The sequence below is a fragment of the Trachemys scripta genome, chromosome 2, assembly GCF_013100865.1.
Source record: "Trachemys scripta elegans isolate TJP31775 chromosome 2, CAS_Tse_1.0, whole genome shotgun sequence".
Classification (NCBI taxonomy): Eukaryota; Metazoa; Chordata; order Testudines; family Emydidae; genus Trachemys; species Trachemys scripta.
Genome location: NC_048299.1, coordinates 282248383 through 282275935, shown reverse-complemented (window position 1 = coordinate 282275935; position 27553 = coordinate 282248383). Strand labels below are relative to the sequence as shown.

At 47.9% G+C, this 27553-nt stretch overlaps 1 protein-coding gene across 1 annotated transcript in view; it reads right to left on the bottom strand.

Annotated features, from left to right (window-relative positions):
• Nucleotides 1-26789, bottom strand: part of SCRIB (scribble planar cell polarity protein) — a gene marked incomplete in the record, with an annotated part of 213321 nt that extends 186532 nt beyond the window's left edge. The window contains 1 exon segment of the mRNA XM_034763808.1: nucleotides 26601-26789. Coding sequence (XP_034619699.1) covers nucleotides 26601-26762 — 162 coding nt within the window.
• Between the last annotated feature and the right edge of the window lie 764 nt (nucleotides 26790-27553).

The following is a 27553-nucleotide window of genomic DNA, read 5'->3' as shown; positions in this document are numbered from 1 at the left end:
GATGATACCAAACTGGGAGGGATTGCAACTGCTTTGGAGGACAGGGTCATAATTCAAAATGATCTGGACAAATTGGAGAAATGGTCTGAGTTAAACAGGATGAAGTTTAACAAAGACAAATGCAAAGTGCTCCACTTAGGGGGAAAAAAAAATCAGTTTCACACATACAGAATGGGAAGAGACTGTCTAGGAAGGAGTACGGCAAAAAGGGATCTAGGGGTTATAGTGGACCACAAGCTAAATATGAGTCAACAGTGTGATGCTGTGGCAAAAAAAGCAAACATGATTCTGGGATGTATTAACAGGTGTGTTGTGAGCAAGACAAGAGAAGTCATTCTTCCGCTCTACTCTGCTCTGGTTAGGCCTCAGCTGGAGTATTGTGTCCAGTTCTGGACACCGCATTTTAAAAAAGATGTGGAGAAATTGGAAAGGGTCCAGAGAAGAGCAACAAGAATGATTAAAGGTCTTGAGAACATGACCTATGAAGGAAGGTTGAAAAAATTGGGTTTGTTTAGTTTGGAAAAGAGAAGACAGAGGGGACACGATAGCAGTTTTCAGGTATTTAAAAGGGTGTCATAAGGAGGAGGGAGAAAACTTGTTCACCTCAGCCTCTAAGGATAGAACAAGAAGCAATGGGTTTAAACTGCAGCAAGGGAAGTCTAGGTTGGACATTAGGAAAAAGTTCCTAACTGTCAGGGTGGTTAAACACTGGAATAAATTGCCTAGGGAGGTTGTGGAATCTCCATCTCTGGAGATATTGAAGAGTAGGTTAGATAAATGTCTATCAGGGATGGTCTAGACAGTATTTGGTCCTGCCATGCGGGCAGGGGACTGGACTCGATGACCTCTCGAGGTCCCTTCCAGTCCTAGAATCTATGAAATGCGAGAAGTATGGGTAATAAAGACAGGGTAGGCCCACTGCTTAGTGAAGAGGGAGAAACAGTAACAGGAAACTTGGAAATGGCAGAGATGCTTAATAACTTTTGTTTCGGTCTTCACCGAGAAGTCTGAAGGAATGCCAGTATTTGGTCCTGCCATGAGGGCAGGGGACTGGACTCGATGACCTCTCGAGGTCCCTTCCAGTCCTAGAATCTATGAATCTATGATAATCAGGATGGCCCATTTCAAACAGTTGACAAGAAGGTGTGAGTAATAGTAATAGTAGGAGAAAAATTAGTATGGGAACATAGTTTTTACTTTATGTAATGGCCCATCCACTCCCAGTCTTTATTCAAGCCTAATTTAACGGTGTCCAGTTTGCAAATTAATTCCAGTTCTGCAGTTTCTCGCTGGAGTCTGTTTTTGAAGTTTTGTTCTTGGAGAATTGCGACTTTTAGGTCTGTAATTGAGTGACCAGGGAGGTTGAAGTGTTCTCCGACTGGTTTTTGAATGTTATAATTCTTGACGTCTGATTTGTGTCCCTTTATTCTTTTGCATAGAGACTGTCCGGTTTGGCCAATGTACATGGCAGAGGGGCATTGCTGGCCCATGATGGCATATATCACATTGGTAGATGTGCAGGTGAACATGGTGGTGTGGCTGATGTGATTAGGTCCTATGATGGTGTCCTTCGAATAGATATGTGGACAGAGTTGGCAATGGGCTTTGTTGCAGGGATTGGTTCCTTGGTTAGTGTTTTTGTTGTGTGGTTGCTGGTGAGTATTTGCTTCAGATTGGGGGGCTGTCTGTAAGCGAGGACTGGCCTGTCTCCCAAAATCTATGAGTGAGGGATCGTCCTTCAGGATAGGTTGTAGATCCTTGATGATGCGCTGGAGAGGTTTTAGTTGGGAGCTGAGGGTGACACAGGTACTCCTTGTTCTTTTTATGAGTAAATTGGTCCGTGTATACTAATACACTTAACATTTCTTTGAAATTCACACACACGCGAAATAGCCTATGTCGCCAAACTGAGCTGGTCTGTCAGCGTCACATACCCATTGTTTCAGAGATGCTGTATGCTGGTCAGACCATCGACTTGTGAGAAGCATCATGTTGCTACACTTCTCACCAGAGTGCCCCAAAAGATGCCTCCGACCACCAAAGAAGATCAGTGTGGCTGCCATGAAAAACCCCAGCAAACAAGAAAAGTTGGAGCAGACACAGGAGACTGCATTAGCTGAGGATCCAGAGAACTCCACAGACATTGTGGCAACCTGACAGAAGCTCAGAGATGTCACATAATACAGCATCCAAGGTTCTTGGCTTTGTCAGGCTGTAACACCAGGGATGGTTTGATGAGAATGACCCTGAGAGAGAGTGGCTACTGGAAACCAGGCATACTACTCACAAGTCCTGCATGTTGGACAAGAAATCAACAAGGAAGAAGGCCAGGTACTATCAGGCCACACGTACATTACAAGCCTTATTGAGGCTAATGAAGAACCACTGGTGGGAGCAGAAGGCTTTAGAACTGCAGAAAGTGGCTGATAAGCATGACATGAAGGCCTTCTATAAAGGTCTCTGTGCTGTGTATGGCCCAAAATCCAGTGGTTCAGCCCCTGTCCTCACAGCAGATGGTAACCAGCTGCTCACAAACAAAGGTGATATTCTCTTGAGCTAGGCTGAGGACTTTGATAGTCTCCTGAACTATCAATCCATTATATCCAACAAAGCCATCAATTCACTCCCACAGCATCCTGTCCTGGAGGAGCTGTCTGTGTAACTCTCTTTAAAGGAGGTTACCAAGACCATCAAGCAGCTTTGCACAGGCAAGTCTCCAGGCCCTGACCGCATTCTACCTGAAGCGTACAAATGTGGAGGTGTTCACCTGGTCAGGAAACTCACCAGTATTTAAGACCATTTGGGAACAGGATACCATGGCCCAGGAGTATAAGAAAGCTTTCATAGTCTATCTATACAAAAGGAAGGGAAGCATACCTAGCTGTGAAAACCATCGTGGAATCTCACTGCTGTCTATGGTGGGGAAGATCCTTGCACTGGCTGTCCTCAAGAGACTCTTCTCTTCCCTAGCAAACTCAGTGTATCCAAAGTCACAGTGCGGCTTTCATGCTGATTGTGGCACTAGGGTCATGATTTTTGCAGCCCAACAAATACAAGAGGAAGCTCATGAAGAGGATAAGGACCCACCCATGCATGGTGTTTGTTGACCTAACCAAAGCTTTCTATGTGGTGAATCGCCAGGGCCTATGGAAACGCCTTCATAAATTCATAAGAACATAAGAAAGGCCGTACCGGGTCAGACCAAAGGTCCATCTAGCCCAGTATCCTGTCTACCAACAGTGACTAATGCCAGGTGCCCCAGAGGGAGTGAACCTAACAGGCAATGATCAAGTGATCTCTCTCCTGCCATTCATCTCCACCCTCTGACAGACAGAGGCTAGGGACACCATTCCTTACCCGTCCTGGCTAATAGCCGTTAATGGACTTAACCACCATGAATTTATCCAGTTCTCTTTTAAACTCTGTTATAGTCCTAGCCTTCACAACCTCCTCAGGTAAGGAGTTCCACAAGTTGACTGTGCGCTGCGTGAAGAAGAACATCCTTTTATTTGTTTTAAACCTGCTGCCTATTAATTTCATTTGATGACCCCCAGTTCTTGTATTATGGGAATAAGTAAATAACTTTTCCTTATCCACTTTCTCCATATCACTCATGATTTTATATACCTCTATCATATCCCCCCCCCCCAGTCTCCTCTTTTCCAAGTTGAAGAGTCCTAGCCTCTTTAATCTCTCCTCATATGGGACCCGTTCCAAACCCTTAATCATTTTAGTTGCCCTTTTCTGAACCTTTTCTAGTGTCAGTATATCTTTTTTGAGATGAGACGACCACATCTGTACGCAGTATTCGAGATGAGACCGTACCATCGATTTATATAAGGGCAATAATATATTCTCAGTCTTATTCTCTATCCCCTTTTTAATGATTCCTAACATCCTGTTTGCTTTTTTGACCACCTCTGCACACTGCATGGAAATCTTCAGAGAACTATCCACGATGACTCCAAGATCTTTTTCCTGATTTGTTGTAGCTAAATTAGCCCCCATCATATTGTATGTATAGTTGGGGTTATTTTTTCCAATGTGCATTACTTTACATTTATCCACATTAAATTTCATTTGCCATTTTGTTGCCCAATCACTTAGTTTTGTGAGATCTTTTTGAAGTTCTTCACAGTCTGCTTTGGACATAACTATCTTGAGCAGTTTAGTATCATCTGCAAACTTTGCCACCTCACTGTTTACCCCTTTCTCCAGATCATTTATGAATAAGTTGAATAGGATCAGTCAGAGGACTGACCCTTGGGGAACGCCACTAGTTACCCCTCTCCATTCTGAGAATTTACCATTAATTCCTACCCTTTGTTCCCTGTCTTTTAACCAGTTCTCAACCCATGAAAGGACCTTCCCCTTTATCCCATGGCAGCTTAATTTACATAAGAGCCTTTGGTGAGGGACCTTGTCAAAGGCTTTCTGGAAATCTAAGTACACTATGTCAACTGACTCCCCCTTGTCCACGTTTGTTGACCCCTTCAAAGAATTCTAATACATTAGTAAGACACGATTTCCCTTTACAGAAATCATGTTGACTATTGCTCAACAGTTTGTTTTTCTAGGTGTCGGACAATTTTATTCTTAACTATTGTTTCGACTAGTTTGCCCGGTACAGACGTTAGACTTACTGGTCTGTAATTGCCAGGATCACCTCTAGAGCCCTTTTTAAATATTGGCATTACATTAGCTATCTTCCAGTCATTGGGTACAGAAGCCGATTTAAAGGACAGGTTACAAACCTTAGTTAACAGTTGCACAACTTCAAATTTGAGTTTTCAGAACTCTTGGGTGAATGCCATCTGGTCCCGGTGACTTGTTAATGTTAAGTTTATCAATTAATTCCAAAACCTCCTCTCGTGACACTTCAATCCATGACAGTTCCTCAGATTTGTCACCTACAAAAGCCAGCACAGGTTTGGGAATCTCCCTAACATCCTCAGCTGTGAAGACTGAAGCAAAGCATTTAGTTTCTCCGCAATGACTTTATCGTCTTTAAGCGCTCCTTTTGTATCTCGATCATCAAGGGGCCCCACTGGTTGTTTAGCAGGCTTCCTGCTTTTGATGTACTTAAAAAACATTTTGTTATTACCTTTGGAGTTTTTGGCTAGCTGTTCTTCAAACTCCTCTTTGGCTTTTCTTATTACATTCTTGCACTTAATTTGGCAGAGTTTATGCTCCTTTCTATTTGCCTCACTAGGATTTGACTTCCACTTTTTAAAGGAAGTCTTTTTATCTCTCACTGCTTCTTTTACATGGTTGTTAAGCCACGGTGGCTCTTTTTTAGTTCTTTTACTGTGTTTCTTAATTTGGGGTATACATTGAAGTTGGGCCTCTATTATGGTGTCTTTAAAAAGCACCCATGCAGCTTGCAGGGATTTGACTTTAGTCACTGTACCTTTTAACTTCTGTTTAACTAACCCCCTCATTTTTGCATCGTTCCCCCTTTTGAAATTAAATGCCACAGTGTTGGGCTGTTGAGATGTTCTTCCCACCACAGGGATGTTGAATGCTATTGTATTATGGTCACTATTTCCAAGCGGTCCTGCTATAGTTACCTCTTGGACCAGCTCCTGTGCTCCACTCAGGACTAAATCTAGAGTTGCCTCTCCCCTTGTGGGGTCCCGTACCAGCTGCTCCATGAAGCAGTCCTTTAAAGTATCGAGAAATTTTATCTCTGCATTTCATCCTGAAGTGAAATGTTCCCAGTCAATATGGGGATAATTGAAATCCCCCACTATTATTGAGTTCTTAATTTTGATAGCCTCTCTAATTTCCCTTAGCATTTCATCATCACCGTCCTGGTCAGGTGGTCGATAATAGATCCCTAATGTTATATTATTAGAGCATGAAATTTCTATCCATAGAGATTCTATGGAACATGCGGATTTGCTTAAGATTTTTACTTCATTTGATTGTACATTTTCTTTCACATATAGTGCCACTCCCCCCCCCAACCTGTTCTGTCCTTCCGATATATTTTGTACCCCGGAATGATTGTGTCCCATTGATTGCTCTCAGTCCACCAGGTTTCTGTGATGCCTATTATATCAATATCCTCCTTTATCACAAGGCACTCTAGTTCACCCATCTTATTGTTTAGACTTCTAGCATTTGTGTACAAGCACTTTAAAAACTTGTCACTGTTTATTTGTCTGCCCTTTTCTGATGTATCAGACTCTTTTTTATGTGAATGTTTATCATCTGATCTGGCCCCTACTTTATCCTCTTCCATCCTCTGCTCCTGACAATAACCTGGAGATTCTCTATCATTAGACTCTCCCCTAAGAGAAGTCTCTGTCCAATCCACATGCTCCTCTGCAGCAGTCGGCTTTCCCCCATCTCCTAGTTTAAAAACTGCTCTACAACCTTTGTAATGTTTAGTGCCAGCAGTCTGGTTCCACTTTGGTTTAGGTGGAGCCCATCCTTCCTGTATAGGCTCCCCCCATTCCAGAAGTTTCCCCAGTTCCTAATGAATGTAAACCCCTCCTCTCTACACCATCGTCTCATCCACGCATTGAGACTCTGAAGCTCTGCCTGCCTACCTGGCCCTGCGCGTGGAACTGGGAGCATTTCTGAGAATGCCACCATAGAGATCCTGGATTTCAGTCTCTTCCCTAGCAGACTAAATTTGGCCTCCAGGACATCTCTCCTACCCTTCCCTATGTCATTGGTACCTACATGTACCATGACCACCGGCTCCTCCCCAGCACTACACATAAGTCTGTCTAGAGAAGACTATTGCTGTAATCTGCTCACTTCATGATGGCCAGAATGATGGAATGTGGCGACTCAGGCCTTCCCCGTCACCAACGGCACCAAACAAGGATGTATAATGGCGCCTGTCCTCTTTGCCACTGTCTTTTCAGCCATGCTCTTAGAATCATAGAATATCAGGGTTGGAAGGGACCTCAAGAGGTCATCTAGTCCAACCCCCTGCTCAAAGCAGGACCAATTCCCTGTTTGTTTGCATTCCAGGATTTTGACAGAGGTGTGCACATCTGGTTTAGATTGGATGGGGGCGGGGGGTCTATTCAGTGTGCAGCAACTCAGGGCCTGCAACAAGGTAACTGAACAGCTGCTAAGAGACTCCCGTTTGCTGACATCTATCCCCTCACTGTACAGACACAAGGACATTCCACTTATCGTGGACAGCTCTGCCTATGCCTAAAAATGCTTCGGTTTCACAATCAGCCTGAAAAAGATAGGTCATGTACCAGTCAGAACCAGACCACCTGTATCATGAGCACTGTGATCTCATCATCACAACTAACACCACACCACTCAGCTCAGTCAAGGCAATTCTGCTACCTGGGCAATATACTTTCCAGCAATGGCATGTTGGATGAGATCACTCAGCACCTGGCAAAGGCCAGCTTGGCATTTGGCAGGCTTGCCCACAGGCTCTAGAAGGAGCATGGAGTCTGCCTCGCTCCTCTACGTCTGCAAGAAATGGACGCTCTACCAATACCTCATCAAACAGCTAGAGAGCTTCCACCTTTGCTGCCCAGAATCCATCTGCAACATCAAATGGCAGGACAGGATCCCTAACACTGAAGTCCTTGAGAGGTGCCAAATCCTTGGCACTGAGAACATGCTCATCAGGGCTCAACTTCTGGGTCGGACACATGGTCCGCATGGAGGTTTCCCATATACCAAAAGCGGTATTCTACTGCCAGCTGAGCACAGGAACTTGCTCTAAGGTTCGACCCATACTCTGATATAAACACACCGCAAAGGCTAACCTCAAAGCATGCAAGACAGACATTAAAACCTGGGAACGCATTGCACTAGACAGACCCAGATGGAAAGGTCTGCAACACGAGGCTGTGTCCACTTTTGAGGTCTCTGCAAGAGAAAACACATCATAAGGCCAATACCTCAAACCCTCCCATCCAACAATAACTACACTTGCAATACATGCACTTGGATTTGCAAATCCAGAATCCGACTCACGTCTCATGTGAGAAGCCATAAAAACAAATAAACCCATAACTTCAGTCAACACTAGTTGAACACTCCTCAATCCAAGTGACAGGAGAATTGAACAATATGCCAGTAAAACTTTACCTGTAGACCAGTGTGACGTTATGAGTGTAATATAATATTTAATTGGAAGGTGACAGGGCCAGAAAGAGTTAATTAACTCAGACTGACCTGACCCATGGGTGAACCTTAAGGACTGGTTAGGAAGATATGTAAATGAATAGAGCTTTGAAATGCAAGTCTGCATCGTTAAAGATCTCAAGGGTAGATGTTTGCTCAGGTCTTGTGATGTAAGCAAACAAGTCTTGTCTATTGCTATAACTTTAATTCAAAGATCAAAAAAGGAATATTAACATTTATGATGATACTTTTTAGTGAAAGAGTATTATTGTCTATACGTCTCTTTGAAGGTTGAGGTAACCTGTATCTGAACTGTTTAATGGATAGATTACCCTATGTTAATTGCCAGGATGTTTCAGAGAAGGAGAATTAAGCCTATTGTTTTCACAGGCCAAAAGGCTGCTGGAAATGTATAAGAACCCTGGGACATGATCCTACTTCATCTCAGATCTGCTTTGGGTTTCAAGAGGGGGAAAACTCAAGAATTGAAATCCCCAGTCATTGACTGAAGTCACCCTGAATATGGACATTGGACTATAATGTATGAACTACATCTAAAAGGACTTTTGGCAACTACAAAATCACCTCTGCTATGTATCTGAACCTCAAGAATTGAATTCAAGTCTGTCTATTGATCTTTTAACCAACACTCTCTCGCTTTTCTTTTTTAATAAATTTTAGTTTAGTTAACAAGAATTGGCTATAGCGTGTATTTTGGGTAAGATCTAAGTTATCATTGGACCTGGTGTGTGGCTGATCCTTTGGGGTTGGAAGAACCTTTTCTTTTATATGATGAGATCAGATTTTCAGTAATCATCATCATATCTGACAGGTGTCTGGACGGAGGCCTGAGGCTGGGCACTTTAAGGGAACTGCGTTGTTTGGACTTCTGAGTAACCAGTGAGGTACTATAGAAGCTGTTTTGTGCTGGCTTGGTAAATCTAAGTATTGAAATAACCACCAGCATTTGGGGTTTGTTTGCCCCGTTTTGTTTGCAGTTCACCCTAATTGAGTGACCTCAGCTGGCTCCCACGGGCAGCACCATCACAACCAGGTCTTACCGGAATAGTTTTCAACGATTAAAGCCCTGTCAGTATTGCTTCAGGAGTAGAGCTGACTGTAAATGCATTACAAAATAACTGTACATACTTTGTACATAAAATGTTTATCTCAATTCATAGTAAAATGCAGTTTGCTATGCACTTGTCCTTATCCATTTAAAGTATCACAAAAAACTTCCACAGCAGTGGACAAGTATCAGTTCTGCACACAATTTCCCATTCAGGAATGAGCTGTATTTAATGATAGATAGCACATCCATTTCTCAGAGTCAGAGCTGAACTTTATTTAAAAATATTTTGACAATAAGCCATATAAAAATAAAAACTAGTTACAATGGCAGGAAATTTGATTTTCTATTTCCTGCAGCAAGTCCAAAGTGTTCTCTGGTGAGTGCCATTAACTTCTGCAGCATCTCAGCTTCCATTTACAAAAAATAAGATTCTAGGCCTTATGATTGCAAAGAAAAACAACAAACTGTGACCCAAGTGTAACTGATGCCATGATTTCTGCCTGAGTCTGCATATGGTCAACTCATACTTCTGTTCATGTTCAGAAGCTTTGCTAGGCTCCAGCATGTCAATTACTCTGCTGCAGCTCAGCAAAGCTAGGAACATTGCAGATGCACTATTAATACAGGGAGGGATAGCTCAGTGGTTTGAGCATTGGCCTGCTAAACCCAGGGTTGTGAGTTCAATCCTTGAGGGGGCCACTTGGGGAGCTGGGGCAAAATCAGTACTTGGTCCTGCTAGTGAAGGCAGGGGGCTGGACTCGATGACCTTTCAAGGTCCCTTCCAGTTCTAGGAGATGGGATATCTCCATTAATAATAATTATTATAGCTCTATTCCTGAAACACAGTTTGAGATTTTAAACTACTGTTCAAAGGTGGGTCAGTCTAAAAAAAAAAGTTTTCCCTTTTTCAGAAGTGGTACATGGCTGCTGAGAAATGTAGACTATAAACCCACAAGAGAGAAGGATAAACAAGGTAAGGGCTTTTACTCAGCAGTGCGGAGCAGCTGCACCTCCCATTGAAGTCAACAGGACGTGCAAGTAAACAGCAAGTGCTCAGGGTTTATCCCTCTCCCAGTTAAGGCTGATTAAGACAACAAAATTAGTGTACACAAATAGTGGGTGTTTTACCCACAAAAGTTTATGCCCAAATAAATCTGTTAGTCTTTAAGGTGCCACCGAACTCCTTGTTGTTTAGGTGAATAAGTGAATTTCAAAATCATCAGTGGAGCTGAAAGTAACACAATCATAACAGCCCCTGTTCAAGTCAAATATTGGACTTGTTTCATATAGCAGGCACAAAATAAGCCAACCCTGTGGCAGAACCACGCTGCATGTCTGTATAAGGTAGATATGTCCATGTGACATCTCTTCAGGATTGTCTCAGCACCTGAGGTCACCAAAGCTTCATATCCTAGTCCTTTGAGGATCTGCATAGGATTGAAGTATTTGTTGAGGAGCTGCAAATGTGGGGTGATGACAACTACACAATCATCACACAATCTCTCGCAGTGTTTTCTGCAGTGTACCAAAGGAGTCAGAACAAATGTGAGATCAGGCTCACTGAAATTAGTTATGTATATGTGCCCAGTGACAAAGGAATTAAAACAGCCCCAAGAAAGGTGAAGGCAAATAGAAATGTCATAAAACAAGGCAGCCTTGGAGAAAGCTACTTGTCTTCACTTTCCAGGCCATTAACGTCTTATCCCCCCTGCCTATCATCTCTCATGCACTATTGAAAGGTCAATTCCAACATCCATTGCCCTCGTTAGGTTGTCAAAGAAGCACCTTTGTGCTTTCTCCCATGTTGCCAATCACTTGGGAGAAGTTCCCGCTAAACATCCACGAAACTAACTCATTATCCTCCTTCAAAAAAGAACTAGATAAATTCATAGAGGATAGGTCCATCAATGGCTATTAGCCAGGATGGACAGGGATGGTGTCCCTGGCCTCTGTTTGTGCCGAAGCTGGGAATGGGCGACGGGATAGATCACTTGATGATTACCTGTTCTGTTCATTCCCTCTGAAGCACCTGGCATTGGCCACTGTCAGAAGACAGAATATGGGGCTAGATGGATTTTTGGTCTGACCCAGTCTGGCCGTTCTTATGTTCTTCTTCAAAACCCTCCTTGAAACGCTCCTTTGCTATGAGGCCTATATAATACAGCCCCAAGACCACAGCCTATTATGCTGACTTATACTGACTCACTGTTTCCTTGTACTCCCCCGACCATTGTCTCTTGTCTTATACAGACTGTAAGCTTTTTGGGTCAGGGACTGTGTTTTCCTTTGTTTGTACAGCACCTAGCTGAATGGGGTTCTGGTCCGTGACTGGGGCTCCGAGGCACTACAGTAATACGGTCACATGCTTAACCCAGTTCACCACGGCCATCTGAGTACAGAGAAGGGAAACAGAGCATGAGATGCCTTATTCTAACTAGATATAAATTCTGCTGTCAACGTTTGTGTGTGTGTGTGTGCGTGTGCATGCAATCAAACACAGGAAACAATGCAAAAGAGCCACTGAATCTACATGAGAGATTTCTGACAGTCACTGGTCCAAGGTTGGGGCAGATCTTCTAGATTTAAGTCATTCAAGCTGTTTTGAAATTGAGCCGCTGCAAATCACACTGCTCCTCACCACACGCTATAAACCACAGTTTGGTCATGAGCGTCAAGGAAGCCATCTTTAGTATTGTTATAGTATCACAATGCACCTCACTGTCAAAAGAACAAAAACCTTGGTGCCAACATCTAACAAGCTTCCAGAGTCAGAGAGAATTGACCCTGACAGCATTTTAAATAAATAAATAAATAAATAAATAAATAAAAAAAGCACTAAACACCAGGAAACTAGAACAGAAGAAATGCTAGGACAAGAATGCCAAGCAATTACGCTCCACCCCACTGTAAGTAGGAAGAATGTTAGCTTCAAACTAGAATGCAGCAGACAACTTGCCAAGGAAACAGCTGTACCAGCAGCACCAGTGTCACACCTCATGACACCTGAGGGTCAGTACAATGAGAGGAACTTGAGACATCTCCACAAAGCCAGAGGACACTAGAGCTCTGCTTTCTGAGGACATCCAGAATGCTGCTCGCAGAAGGAACACACCCCCAGCCAATCACTGACAGCGAAACATCAGGGACAGCAAACACGCGCGCCAGGTGACAGATCCACCTCAGCAGCAGAACAAACCACTGCAGAGGAACAGAAAAAGTGGACCTGTGATGAGAGAGCCATTGAGCCTCAGAGATGGTAATTACTGACAGATATCCAGTACCCTGACCTCCATACTACCCCTACTATTTAGTGCAATCGCATGTAGGGGCCCCAGTAGTGCTTACTACTGCACAAACCAAAAGACAGTTTCTGCCCCACAGAGCTCACAGTCTAAGGCTATGTCTACACTACACAGCCTATGGCAGCGTAGCCCCGAGGCAGATCCAGCAAATGCTAACAAAGACTTCTGCCAGGACAGGACCACCACCTCCCTGAATGAGATTAGCTACGCCCACAGAAGCGCTCGTCCATTGGCACTGTGGCATGTACACCGGGGTTTGGCAGCATAGCTCCGTGGCTAGAGGTTGTGGGTTTTTCGCACCTCTGATTGACACAGCTATGCCAGAACAGGCTTTAGGTGTGTATGGCAGGCCTCAGTAAAGCTTTGCTCCGTTTGCACTTTAATCATGGGTTGGGTGAGTCTCCAGCTCAAGATTTGGCTAATGGTATTTGATTATTTGCATCAGGAAAGTAGCCCCTGGAAGGAATGGATAGTGACTCCTGCCGTATGACATCACCTTTGCTAAAGTCATGCGTGGCTGAGGCCATCTCCTCCCAGCTCTCTCGGGTGTCAGACCTTTATTGCAGGTGGGTCTCACTGAAGGGCCTGGGGAGCAAGAGAGATCCCCAGCTCCCTGTGGGTTGGAGCCATGACCAGCCCCTTGAATGCCTACGGTTGTCACATACCATGTTAGAGTAACAGACACCCCATACTCAATAGAGGGGGGAGGGAGGGACGGACGGAGGGCTCTGGGCATGTAACAGCCTATTAGGGAAGGACAGGAGGCCAGCTATCCTCCGGCTATCACACACACACACACACACACACACACACTTTCACCCAACCTAGGACTCAGGCAGCAGCTTCCAGCCACACATAAGGGGCTTGATGAGTTTGTACATATCCTCCTCAGGGAGTAAGACTATCATAGGTGCCCAGTGAGCCAAGCACAACTGCAAAGGAGTTGCTATGGGAGCCCATAGCAGTGTCTCCAAAGCTAGATGCTCAGGCCCCTCCAGGATTGACAAAGGCCAAAGCCAACCTGCATCAGAGGGACAGAGTCACAAAGACCACCAGGGCCATCTCAGTTTCTACCCACAGGCACCCTTTCATCCACAGGGCCACTTCAGAGCACCCCTCTCACAGTCAGTCTGTGGGGAAGGTGCCCACATCAGCCCTTTGTTACTCGGGTTTCCTGACTTATTTGCTTTCTGTAATTCCCCAACCCTGCCCCTCTGGCTGCCTGCGTTAATGTCAGTAAAGCCCTCAGGATTACAAGCAACTGGTCTCTAGGGTTTGGGACAATCTGATGGGGGCAAGACTGGGAAGCCACAGCCTCAAAAGGGGATGCTTGGAATTTTGAAAGTATCCCCCAGTACCCTCCACTTCCCACAGAGAGCCCCCAACCCAGCTCAGCCCCCTCCACTAGTCACTCATTCAACCAGATCCGGTGGAAAATGAACAAGGAGAAAGGGACAGTGGATAAAAGGATAAGACTAGCTCTTTGAACTGCCAATGAATGAGGCAGCTTCCCAGCAACAACAAAATCCCAGGGCAGTCCCTGAAAAGCCAGCCATTCTCCAGACAGGATTAAGCACCAGAACAGTCAGTCACACACAGCACAGCGGGCAGCCCTTTCCCACAAAGGGACAGTCCCTAAATGAGTCCACCAGTGTGTGACTGTGCCAGGACTTGCTGGTTCCCAGCACGAGGCACTGTAGAGGTGGGTCTATTGGTCTGATGTGGGACAGCAGGAGGAGGGGGAAGGATACAGTGCTAGCTGGACTCACTGGTGTGATGGGGTGGGGGGAAGCGAGGATACAGAGCTAAATGGTTACAAATTGCTGGGGGTCAGCCTGACAGCCAATGGGGCAACAGGAAACTGGAGCCACAGCGCCAGGATGGCATCGTCAGAGCCGAGTGCCCTTCCTCAAATTACACAGTAACAGGACGCTATGCCAGCCCTTGCTGTGCCCTGCGCCAGTCCTTGGGTTGGAATGTAATTTATTCACGTAGAGCCAAGGAGAGGCAAAGAAGAGGGAGGGTGGGGAGGACCTTGACCGTTGGGTTACCGGTCCCTAGAACTCTCTCTCTGGAGGGGGTGGGGAGAATACCAGTCTCTTCCCAGATGCCCAGGTCGGCTTCACAACTCTTCCTTTTCTGAATCGGTTCTCCAAAATACTGCAGAGGGGCTGAAGGAGGCCTGTTCTGTCAGAGACTATAGCATTAGCTGCCCTTCCGCCTCCCCTGTCAGATTGCTTCCGGAAACACAGGAACAGAGTGGGTCCCTAGCCAAGGTTACAGAGCTGTGATTTGGGAGGTTGCCATACGGTGTCTGACCCTCATATGCGCTACTGAATTTGCCCATTTCACACTTCAATAACCAGTCCAGCCCTCTCATCAGGTACAGCAGCCTCTTCCAGCACAGAGGGGCCTTTGTTCCCGAACACTCAAGGGTTCAGCAGCCCACTGCTTCTATCCCTCCACTTTCATCTCATTGACAGTCCCCACCCTCTCCTGCCTGCACACAGTGAGGAGAGCCATCCCTCGGTGGGAGGGGGAAGGGCTCCCCAGTCCCCTTTCCAATTCTGCATGGGAGAATGAGACGCATTGTTCTGCAACACAGACAGCTCCCGGGAAACTGGTCTCACAGTCTGGACCCCTCCTAGCAGACAGCGGGGACCATGGGAGGGGAGGCATGTATCAAATGCCATCCGCTTGGGGTGACGTTTGCCTGCTGAGTGAAGTGGGTTTGGAGTCAAACCCACGGCATGCTTTGTCCTTAAGCCCCCATGAGAGGGGACTCCCAACTGGAGCGGAGCAGCAAGGGGGACACTCTGCTGCCTTACAGCATTTCAAAGACGCCCTGAGTCAGAACAGCTGCAGAAGCCATGGTGAAGATGGAGCTCTCTGTATGGGGTAACCTCTTTGAGACATGGAGGTGGAATGGGTAGGAGATAACCAGTATGACAGCTAGAGACCTGTGTACGACCTGCATTGTAAACAAGTTCTTTACAACTACAGGAGAGCTGTGCCGGGCCCACTGGGTTCAAAGCGCTACTGTTAAAGCCGACTGAGCTCTGCCCTTCAGAGTGAGGGGATTCCCAGGCTCCACCAGCCACAGAGAAGCTCTTGGTTCTCTCCCCCTTTCATATTAAATAATACTTCATCACCACAATGTGACCCAAAGGCTGCAATGCGAACGAGGCCCAGAGTGAGGGCTGCACAGGTATATTGGGCTCTGCTCGGCAGTAAACAATTTCTGGCTTTCTGGCTCAATTCCCTTCTCAGAAATCGAATCAACAGGCATTGTTTTTCCAGATCCCAGTTCTGCAAACATCTCCCCTGCCTGGGATCCGAATAACAAGGCAGACTCTGTCCTGTTTACAGCTCATCAGCCTTAGGAGACTCTTCAGGCCAAGCTCTGCTGATGCAGCTCCATTGACTTCAGCATGACAACACACACGTAACTAAGGGCAGGATTAGATCCTGTAGCTAGAACTTAATTAACAGTTCTGCTGCCCTGCTATTCGTGAGCCAGAATAGAGCCCAGCTCTCCAAGCAATTACTGGGACAGGCTGGCTACACAGTGCTCAGACAGAGAGCACCCAGCACCCCGCCCCATTCCTGGGCCAGACCAGGCTGGCTTCACAGAGCTCATAGGAGTAACACAGCAGAACTGTATGTCTGTCACTCAACTGAAGTGGGGAGGCTCAGACAACAGTCAGGAGCTTGGCAGTCAGATGTCACACATGTGGTTCCTCCTCCAGGTGCTCTCAGGGATTATTTTCCACTCCTCTGTTCCCGGTTAGATGTGGACCTTTGTATGTTGCAAGTTTGTCTCAAACACACGGCATAAAATCTGCTGGGTGTGGCCCATGGCTAAGTCAACAGTACTGCAAAACCTGCACTTCTGCCTTTCTAACCTGGGGGACTGTGGGGCCAAGCATGACGCCAGATCGACAGAGGAAGCAGCCAGTAGTAACTGTCTCTTTTTGGGCTGCGTAGGTGGAATTCTCTTGCTTGGGGAAGGCAGGCTGCATAGGTGACACCCAGCAGGGCTGGGAGCAGAGACTGTAGAGCACAGACAAGATCAGATCATCCCTAAAAGATTCTCCCCTACAATCAACTGTGCTCAGAGCCAGCTCCTTGCATACCCGGGCCATGGAGTCAAGGAGGACCCTAGCACATTTGGGGACTCAGCCAGCCAGTCCCTGCAGGCTACATAATCTGCCTCAACAAATTTCAGAGTGGTAGCCGTGTTAGTCCCTATCAGCAAAAACAACGAGGAGTCCTTGAGGAGTCCCATGCGTCTGATGAAGTGGGCATTCACCCACGAAAGCTTATGCTCCAATACATCTATTAGTCTTAAAGATGCCACAGGACCCTCTGTTACTTTTTACAGATCCAGATCCGGACTAACACGGCTACCCCTCTGATATGTGGCACCTTAGAGACTAACAAGTTTTATTTGGGCATAAGCTTTCGTGGGGTAAAACCCACTTCATTGGATGCAAAGTAACAGTCCGGCTTCTAGCAGTGACCCATCCTTCTGCCGACACATGCTAATGATCAGGGAGAGTAGAGCCTAAGCACCACATTACTTCAAACTCCAACACCCCCCTCCTGGCACTGAGAGGAGTCCCAAACAATGTGCACTCCCATGCCAGTCCCCCTTCACTTTCACCCACTGCTTGTGGTTTGTCTTAACCCAGCCCCTCCTGCTACAGTGGGAGAGATGGGGATGCTTTGCCCTGCTCTAGGGCTGCCTGTCAGAGTACTACAAAGGTTCTCCAGCCATTAAATTCAACCCTCGAGAAGGCAGGTGGGATGCATAGGATCACCTGGCATAGAAAATACTAATGCAATTCTGGGGTGCATAACACAGGAATCTCAAGTAGGACTAGAGAGGTTGTATTACCTCTGTACGTGGCACCGTGAACCTGCCGCTGGAATACTGTGTCCAGTCTAGTGTTCACATTTCAAGAAGGATGTTCTTGAGTAAGTAGAGAGGGGTCAGAGAAGAGCCACAAGAATGATTAAAAGATTAGAAAATAGGCTTTATAGTGAGAGACCACAGAATTCAATCTGTTATAGCATAACAAAGAGAAGGTTAAAGAGCACCTTGATCACAGTCTATAAGTACCTACATGGAGAACAAATACTTGATATTGGACCCTTCAGTCTAGCAATGGCTAGAAGTGAAAGATAGACAAATTCAGAGGCGTAAATTTCTAATACTGAGGGTAATTAGCCATTGGGACAATTTACCAAAGGTTATAATGGATTCTCCATCATCAACATTTTTAAATCAAGATTGAATGCTTTCCTACAAAATATGCTCTAGTTCAACCAAGAATGATTTTAGTGAAGTTCTATAGTCTGTGTTATGAGGAGGTCAGATTAGAGTATCACAGTGCTCCGTTCTGGCTTTATAATCTGTGAAATGCAACTCCCTCTGAACAGCAGCTGTTCATACAGGGATCCCGCACCTGGTGCCAAAATGCCGCCGCCTCTGTTGTTGGGATACAGCAGCTGCTTAAGAGCCATAGCGTAACACTACAAACCAGCTTAGAAGAGTGAAAGGGCAGAGGGAATTGAGAAGTAGGATGGAATTACCCAAACTGAGATTTTGTCAAAACAATGGGGTTAGTTAGCACACCTACTCCTGCGAGAAACCCCGAAGGACCACGAATAACTATGAAAGATAAGAATGTTGGTTTTAAGTCCCATTTGAAAGACATCTCCAGCATCACAGCACCCCTAGCACAGGACTGGCACCTGGTCAGCTTGGAGTTCATTCCCTCTGGGGCACTTGGCATTCGCCACTGTCAGAAGACAGGATACTGGGCTAGATGGACCTTTGGTCTGATCCAGCATGGCTGTTCTTATGAGTCAGATAGCAGAGCACCCCCTAGTCAGCTCCCCATCCCAGTCCCTGTAGTACCTGGTGTCCCTTGGAGGTCCCCGCATCATAATATTGATCAGATCCAGCCAGTCTTGGTTAGATAACAAGATGTGACAAGACCCGGGCACAAGTGGGTGCAGATCCAGGGTGGGGGAGATGCTAGGCCAGCGAGAGGACAACTGAACCAGTAACAAAGGCCGCAGCTCAGTGACAGAGCCCTGAGCAGAAACAGCTGATGCTCTGCAGCAACAAAACCACATGCACAGCAGCGCTCACCAGAACCTAGGGCTGCAGTAAGGAGAGCAAAGGTAGGACACACTCACCAGTGCTGCAGCACACGGAACAAGACAAAAGCAGACGATGCTCCAAGCACGCACACACACCAGAGTACAAAACCCCAAAACCAATGGGAGGGGTATGTGCACATGGGCTGAGAGCAGAGGAGTACCCATACACCCGTGGGCTGACGGCTCCTTGGCAGCAGTGACACAGACCCCTGTAATGCAGATCAGCCGGATTTCCTGCTATTTAACCCCACGTATCAGGCTCTAAGGAATGTGTTTCAAATACATGAAAATACTTAAATGCCAGGAAAAGATTCCAGCTAAGACACAAAGCAAGCAGTCTCAGAGCCCAAGGCTCACCAGCTGACACTTCACAGGCACCTCAGCAGGGAACTGGGAATGTAGCCCCCCTCTGGGGTGGAATGCAGCAGCTGTTTCACAGCTAACAGCAACATTATACAAGAGTTTAGAGCAGAAACAAAGTGGATTTCCAGGTCCAGATTAAACTTCAAGGGAATTTAGGCTGTGAAAAGAAAAGCCCCAAGCTAGAATTTGACCAGGGCTAACACTCCACTCCCACAAAGTACTGTGGGATCTTTACTGACCACAACTGCTCAGGGCCTCAATTTAAATCTCATGTGGGACACAGTAGCATCAGCAGCACAGTACCCCCTAGTGCCATGCTGGGGCATTACAGTCAGCACTGACACAGTAAAGACAGCCCCTACTACCACTCCATGGAGCACAGCACCCCTATAGCACCACACTGGGGCACGGTCTGTCACTGACTCAGAGTGAAGAGTGCCAGCTGAGGCACCAACATTTCATACTGCTGCACCCTGAAATTCATTAGAGATCTCCCATCCAAGTACTGCCCAAGCCTGAACCTGCTTAGCTTGAGGTCATAGCAGAGGGTGGTCCACAGTTGACAAAGCAAAAATTTACAAATTAGTCCAAGAAATATCCAGATCTCCATTCCTCGTTGCTTATCTGCTCTATCACACACACCCTTCCCCTCAATGATGCCAGCCATGAAGGTCCATGTGTCAACTGCTCTCACAAATATCCTCATGCTTTCTTCCATGCCATCCTTACGTAGGGAAGGCCCTTCTTGCACTGATCCATCAGGTACTACTCCCTCCTTCCAAATCCTCTCCAGATCTACTTCTGCCAGGACTCCTACAAGGAATCAGCCATTAACAGGCAGCTGAGCAGCGGTCACGACTACAGGATTTTATTTGCTTGAACTATACCAAAACAACTGTCAGTGATTGAGAACCATCCGGTTATGCAATAGCTGCTCACACACACTTGGTGCATCGTTTCCAATTGGATTACAACTTCTTCAGGGCAGAGGTCACATCACCCTATGTGTTTGTGCAGCACCCAGCACCACGAGGCCCAGTTCCTCAGGGGGGTCTTTGTGTGGCACCACACTACAAATACCAAATCAGATCTACCTCTGAAAGGAAGAAATGGTCTGAGAACGTGAGAATGACAGGGTAGTTGGGGGTCAATGACCCCACGCAGCCTGAACTTAGCACAGCAAGGAGTGCGGCATTCAGAGAGTGCAGGAACACAAGGCCTTAGAATGCAGCGAAGCAAATTTGGGGGAATGAAGAAATCTCATGAGGGGCCCTGGGAAGAAGAGTTAAAATCCCCCTCAGTGGGAGGAAGCAGTGGGGGCTCCTCAGACACCATTAGGCACAAACAATTCCCCTGAAAATGAAGAATGCAGGGAATGGGAACAGGGCCGGCTCCAGCATTTCTGCCACCCCAAGCAAAAAAAAAAAAAACCAAAAAAAAAAACCGCGATCGCAATCGCGACCGGCTGCGGCAAGTGGGGAAAAAAAAAAAAGCCGCGATCGGCGGCGGCAGGTCCTTCACTCCTAGTGGGAGTGAGGGACCTGCTGCCCCCGATATGCCACAGGTGCCACCCCTCTCCCTTGGCCGCCCCAAGCACCTGCTTGTTAAGCTGGTGCCTGGAGCCGGCCCTGAATGGGAAGGTGGATTGCAAGGAACTGGCTCAGAGACATGGTTAAAATGCCCTGAAGCCAAATGGAAGAGGAGAGGTAACGAAGTGTCACAGGATCTACAGTTGGACAAGCCCCATAGGTCACCTAGTCCATCTTCCTCCCTGCACAGGACTGTCCAGCTATCATTACCTCTCACTACACTGCTCCCTATATTTATCAATGGGATGGTTCAAGGAGACACAGCCAGATACTTCTGCAAAAAACAGAATGAATTACTGCAGTCAAGTGGAGTAAGGAGGGATTATATGAACATAGCACAGAAAAGTGGGTCCAGCAATCAGTGGGGAAGGGACCCAACCATTTCTAGAGCCTCTGAGATACTGAGTAAGTCACAGTCTGGCTAGCAGGTAAAGGAGGGAGATTCTGTGAGAATAACTATCACACTAAGGAGCTGACAAGGGGATCCTGGAATATATAAAGATGTAGCAGGCAGCTGGCCCAGGGCTGCCTGTATCTCAGGGGGTGCAGGACGTTAGCCAGTGAAATGACTGAGAGGAGAGATTCAGCAGGTGCAATGAAAACCCCAACTGGTCCCTGAGAAAGGACTGAACAGGACCTAACTAGTCTTTCCCATCTCTCTGCCTCCACCCTTCCTGGCTTTGTAGAGGGCCCATATAACAGGCATGAAGGCCACCCTGGGAAGAAAGATTTCTGCCATTCAGTTCAATGTAACTGAGTACCCAGCAGCCTGCATAGCTGCTCCCAGCTCACCTCTACTGTTATTCTAGGACAAAGCACACATTAGTGTGAGTACTCCTTGGTGTATCCCATGTGTCTATACACTGCCCAGCACACTGATCTTGACTCTGGCCTCAGAACCCCCCACAAATGGGGGTATCAATCCACATTTCATAGATTCATTTTCATATATTTTAAGGCCAATAAGGATCATAATAATAATCTAGTCTTGATATGAAGATATCAAAAGAGATGGAGAATTCACCACTTTCATAGATTCTGAGGCCAGAAGGGACCATTGTGATCATCTGGTCTGACCTCTCTATAACACAGGCCATAGAACTTCCCCTAAATAATTCCCAGAGCACATCTTTTAGAAAAAACATCAAATCCTGATTTAAAAATTGTCAGTAATGGAAAATACACCATGACCCTTGGTAAATTGTTCCATGGGTTAGTTACCCTCACTGACACAAATTTACACCTTATTTCCAGTCTGAATTTGTCTAGCTTCAACTTCCAGCCATTGGATCATGTTAGACCTTTCTCTGCTAGACTGAAGAGGCCATTATTAAATATTGGTTTTCCATGTAGGTAGACTGTAATCAAGTCACCCCTCAACCTACTCTTTATTAAGCTGAGTAGGTTGAGCTTCGCTTGGTAGTTTGTTCCAATGGTTAATTAACCACACTGTTAGGCACAGACTTTGAATTTTCTTGCTTTAAGTTGCAGTCATTGGTTCTTGTTATGCCTCTCTCCACTGAATAGAATCATAGAATCACAGAATATCAGGGTTGGAAGGGACCTCAGGAGGTCATCTAGTCCAACCCCCTGCTCAAAGCAGGACCAATTCCCAACTAAATCATCCCAGCCAGGGCTTTGTCAAGCCAGGCCTTAAAAACCTCCAAGGAAGGAGACTCCACCACCTCCCTAGGTAACGCATTCCAGTGCTTCACCACCCTCCCAGTGAAATAGTGTTTCCCAATATCCAACCTGGACCTCCCCCACTGCAACTTGAGACCATTGCTCCTTGTTCTGTCATCTGCCACCACTGAGAACAGCCGAGCTCCAACCTTTTTGGAACCCCCCTTCAGGTAGTTGAAAGCAGCTATCAAATCCCCCCTCATTCTTCTCTTCTGGAGACTAAACAATCCCAGTTCCCTCAGCCTCTCCTCATAAGTCTTGTGCTCCAGACCCCTAATCATTTTTGTTGCCCTCCGTTGGACTCTTTCCAATATTTCCACATCCTTCTTGTAGTGTGGGGCCCAAAACTGGACACAGTATTCCAGATGAGGCCTCACCAATGTCGAATAAAGGGGAACGATCACGTTCCTCGATCTGCTGGCAATGCCCCTACTTATACAGCCCAAAATGCCGTTAGCCTTCTTGGCAACAAGAGCACACTGTTGACTCATATCCAGCTTCTCGTCCACTGTGACCCCTAGGTCCTTTTCTGCAGAACTGCTGCCTAGCCATTCGGTCCCTAGTCTGTAGCAGTGCATAGGATTCTTCCGTCCTAAGTGCAGGACTCTGCACTTATCCTTGTTGAACCTCATCAGGTTTTTTTTGGCCCAATCCTCTAATTTGTCTAGGTCCCTCTGTATCTGATCTCTACCCTCCAGCGTATCTACCACGCCTCCCAGTTTACTGTCATCTGCAAACTTGCTGAGAGTGCAGTCCACGCCATCCTCCAGATCATTAATAAAGATATTAAACAATAGAAGAGCACCTGATATTTCCCTCCTCTCAAGGTTCTAATACACTACAATCAAGCCAGTTCATATTTTTTTTTTTTTTTTTTATAAAAACTATAATAGATTGAGCTCTTTCAATCTCTCACTGTAAGGCATTTTTGCCATCCCTTGACTCATTTGTGTCTTTTCTCCAATTTTTCAACTTGCTTTTTAAAATGTGGACACCAGAACTGGATACAGTATTCCAATACTGGTCTCAACAATACTGTATAGAGATTTAAAACCACCACCCCACTCCTACTCCCTGTTTATATATCCAAGGATCATATTAGCTTTTTCTACCACAGCATCGCAGGGAGAGCTCATGTTGAGTTGCTTGTCCACTATTATCCCTGAAATCTTCTTCAGAGTCAACACTGTCCAGGGTTTGACGAAAGGGAAAGCTGTGGCAGAGGGGAAGGGATGAAAGTGGAGTGAGGAAACCAGCTGTTCAGCCTCAGCCCTCAGACAGGACCACTATAGCAGCAGGTGCCGCAGCATACACACCGAACTCAGGGTATGTCCACACTACCTGCCGGATCGGCGGGCAGCAATCAATCCAGTGGGGATCGATTTATCGCGTCTAGTCTAGACTCCGGTACTCCACCAGCACGAGAGGCGCAGGCGGAGTCGATGGGGGAGCGGCAGCAGTCGACTCACCGCAGTGAAGACACCATGGTGAGTAGGCCTAAGTACGTCGACTTCAGTGACGTTATTCACGTCGCTGAAGTTGCGTAACTTAGATTGACACACACACCCCAAGTGTAGACCAAGCCTTAGAGAGAAACAGGCATGTCGAAACGCAAAGGTTGTGCCAATTTAACTAAACTGATTCCTAACAGATTCAAGCACCAATCAACCAAAAAGTTTCTAAGCTGAATTTGTTAAATTACTGCCACTTGTGTGTTTAGACAAGGCCTGAGATACAGAGAATTCCACATGAAGACCAAGGAGACCTGCTCATTGCCAACCCTCCTTTCCAAAGGCATCAGAGTGCAATATGGCAGTACAAGAGGCTGGAGGAGAAGAGCTGAAGCCATTGATGAATCTTTGCTGGCTGTCTCCCTCCATGCCAGGGAGGGGCTGAGTTGGTGTTGAGAGATTAGAAGGAGCACCTTTACTCCTCCACGGAAGTAAATAAAAACCCAGAAGCCTCCACCCAGGCCCTAGTTTGCCAGCAAAATAAAAGCTGGTCTTAATTGTCCCAGCAGAGGCCCTGCCTGACCTTGGGTTTCAAACGGCTGGGCTCAGAGCTGCAGGAGCCCAGCCCGTGGACAAAGGAAGCAGCTCCTGCCTGCCTAGGCTTCCATCATCTCCCACCTGCTAGTGCAGCCTCCAGCCTCACATCTCCCATCCACCCCCCCCAAGACGCAGCTGCCAAGTCACTTCTCTATTACTTTCAATCCCTGCCCAATTCCTCCCTCCTACACAGTCCCGCTCTCTCTGCTCCACCAAAGCTTCTTCTGACCGCTCCCCATCAACTCTTTCACCCACCCAGTCTAGACTCAGTGCCTAATTTTATGACTCTCCCTACGCATGGAAGAGCTTCTGTTGGCCAAGCTCCTCCCAGCCCTGTAACAAAATGTTCTTGCTAGACTATGCTCATGCCATTCAGTATTGCATTTAATCCACCATGAACTGGTCACAGAGACTGGATTAAATGATCCAAGAGCCCCCCAACTCAAATGCAAGAATCTGACTAGCTGTGCTTGCAAACTAAGCCCCTCAGCACAGGGTCCCGCTATTGTCCCCCTGCTGTATGCTGCTGTGCATACTGACAGTCCTGCAGAGGTCATCCTACAAAGGCTGAAAAGTGCAGGTGTCAGTGGGAAACTGAGTACTTCCTTTCCTGGAACTCAGGCACTATGGTGATGGGCACAGGACAACTATAAAAACCTAAAAAAAATTCAGGGGACTAAAGCTATCAGGCCACACAGAACTTAACATTTCAAACTAAGGTTTGATCTTATGTCAGTATAACTACATTGCTCAGGGGTAGAAAATCCACACCCCTGAGCAATGTAGTTATACGAACCTAACCCCCTAGCGCTGTGTCAATGTAAGGGCTTCCCCAGCGACATAGCTACCACCTCTCACTGAGGTAGATTAGCTATGCAAACAGGAGAAGCTCTCCCGTCAGCCTAGATAGCATCTTCACTAAGCACTACAGCAGCACCAGAACAAATGCAGCTATGCCGCTGGTTGCTGTAAGTGTAGACAATAACGTAGGTGAAGTCAACGTACTTAGAGCTACTCACTGCGGTGTCTTCACTACGGTGAGTCGACTGCTGCCACTCCCCCATCGACTCCGCCTGCGCCTCTCTCGCAGGAAAGCGCTTAGGGGTCGATTTATCATGTCTAGACTAGACATGATAAATCGACCCCGCTGGATCGATTGCTGCCCGCCGATCCCCCAGGTAGTATAGACATACCCAGAGAGAGCTCTGGTAGCAAGTCCCCAGGATGGGACAGCACCACCAGGAGGGACAAATGCTCCTAACACACAAATCAAATCTATCAGTGCAAGCTGCTAGAGCCCAGTCCAGCCGCCATAGAGGAAATCTGGCTTTACACACATCAGGATTCTCCAAGGGGTAGGTAACAAGAGCAGGTGAAACGGAAAAGGTGCTGGGAGGATGTGAGGTACGTTTATTCAGACTTTTACCAAGCTCCCTCCACCCCCACACCAACCCTGAAGACGAAGTTGAGGAAACTAAATGGATGGGGGGGGGGGGGTCAAGCCTGTTCAAAGCACTCTCAGCCCCAAGAGAAGGCAGAAGTTTGAACCAGACCAAGAGCCTTTCCCACTGATCCCAAAATTTGAATGGGTTGGGTTTTTTCAGGAAAGTTTCTACACCGAAATAAAGATGAATTAACTACAATCCCTCCAGCTCCTCATTCCCTGCCCCCATGCTCCAATTCCTTCTATTTATATTCTATCCATGCCTTCCAGAGCCTCCTTAGATAGCCTTCCTCTTACCTGTGGTACACAACCCCACTGCTACCACTATCTCCCCTCTCCCCATTACCGGTACCCCCTTGCTATTCCTACTGCCTTACCCTAGTACCTGCTCTGCTCACTAGCAAAGCACTCTTCTGATATCCATCCCCACAACTGCACACACACACACACTTCACTCTTACCAGTGTACCACCCCCACCTGGCCTTACTGCTCCCCATCACCTGCGCCCCCAACCCAAGTGCTTCGGAGGCCTTCCCCAGGGAATGCACATACCCCACTCAAGTGCTCCTCCAGTATCCTTCCCCCGACAGCAGGCAGAGCACCCGCTTCATCACCCCGCGCTCCTCTCCTCTGACCCCTGCCCCTACAATCTCCACACTCACCCACTGCCTTGCCCGTGTAACAACCCCCCTCCTCCAGCTGGGCGGACCGAACCCGGACCTGCCCAGACAGCCTCAGCTCTGGGCGGGGCCGGCCCGGCGGGGACTCGCGCCCCCCAGGAGAAGCCCCAGCCCCCCGGCGCTGACCTTGGGCAGCTCCCGCAGCTGGTTGGCGTCCAGCAGCAGCTCCTCCAGGGAGCGGCTGTAGCGGTAGATCTCCTCGGGCACCGCCTGCAGCGAGCAGTGCCGCCGGTCCAGCGCCTCCACGTGCCGGTTACAGCGCCACAGCGGCGGCATGCAGCGCAGCATCCTCCCGGGCGGGGCGGGGCGGGGCGGGGCGGGCCCGCCGGCTCCGGGAGCGGAGGGACACTGAAAGGCGGCTCGGGTGGGGGGGAAGGGGCGGGGCGGCTCCGGAGAGGGGGGGCCGGGCTGGGGGGCAGGCGGGGCCGGGGCGGAACCGGGTTGGGACACTAAGGGGCGACTCCGGTCGGGGGGCGGCCTGGGGGGCAGGTGGGGGGCGGGGGGGGGGGCGGGCCGGGCCGGGACGGCTCCGGGGGGAGGAAGGGTCCCGACGCTCCGGCTCCTCCTCGGCGGCCGCGCTCAGGGGGAAGCGGCGGCTCCGGGTCTCAAGGGCCGGGGAAACGCGAGCTCCGCATGGCCGCCGCCGCCACCTTAGGCCTGGTTCCCTCAGACTCAGGCCGCGGCGGTTCCGACTCCAGCCCGGGTCGCTGCAGCGCTCGGGCCCCGCCGGCTCCTCAGGCCGCAGCCGCTCCGCCCCCCGTGAGGGGCCCTGGGAATCCGAGTCCGACCACCTGGAACTACGACCCCCAGCATGCCCCGCGGCCTTCCCGCTCCACCCCGCCCGGAACTACAGCTCCCGGCATGCCCCGCGGCCTTCGTTCTCCACCCCGCCCGGAACTACAGCTCCCAGCCTACCCCGCGGCCTTCCCGCTCCACCCCGCCCGGAACCACGGCTCCCAGCATGCCCCGCGGCCTTCCTTCGCCACCCCGCCCGGAACCACGGCTCCCAGCATACCCCGCGGCCTTCCCGCTCCACCCCGCCCGGAACTACGGCTCCCAGCATGCCCCGCGGCCTTCCC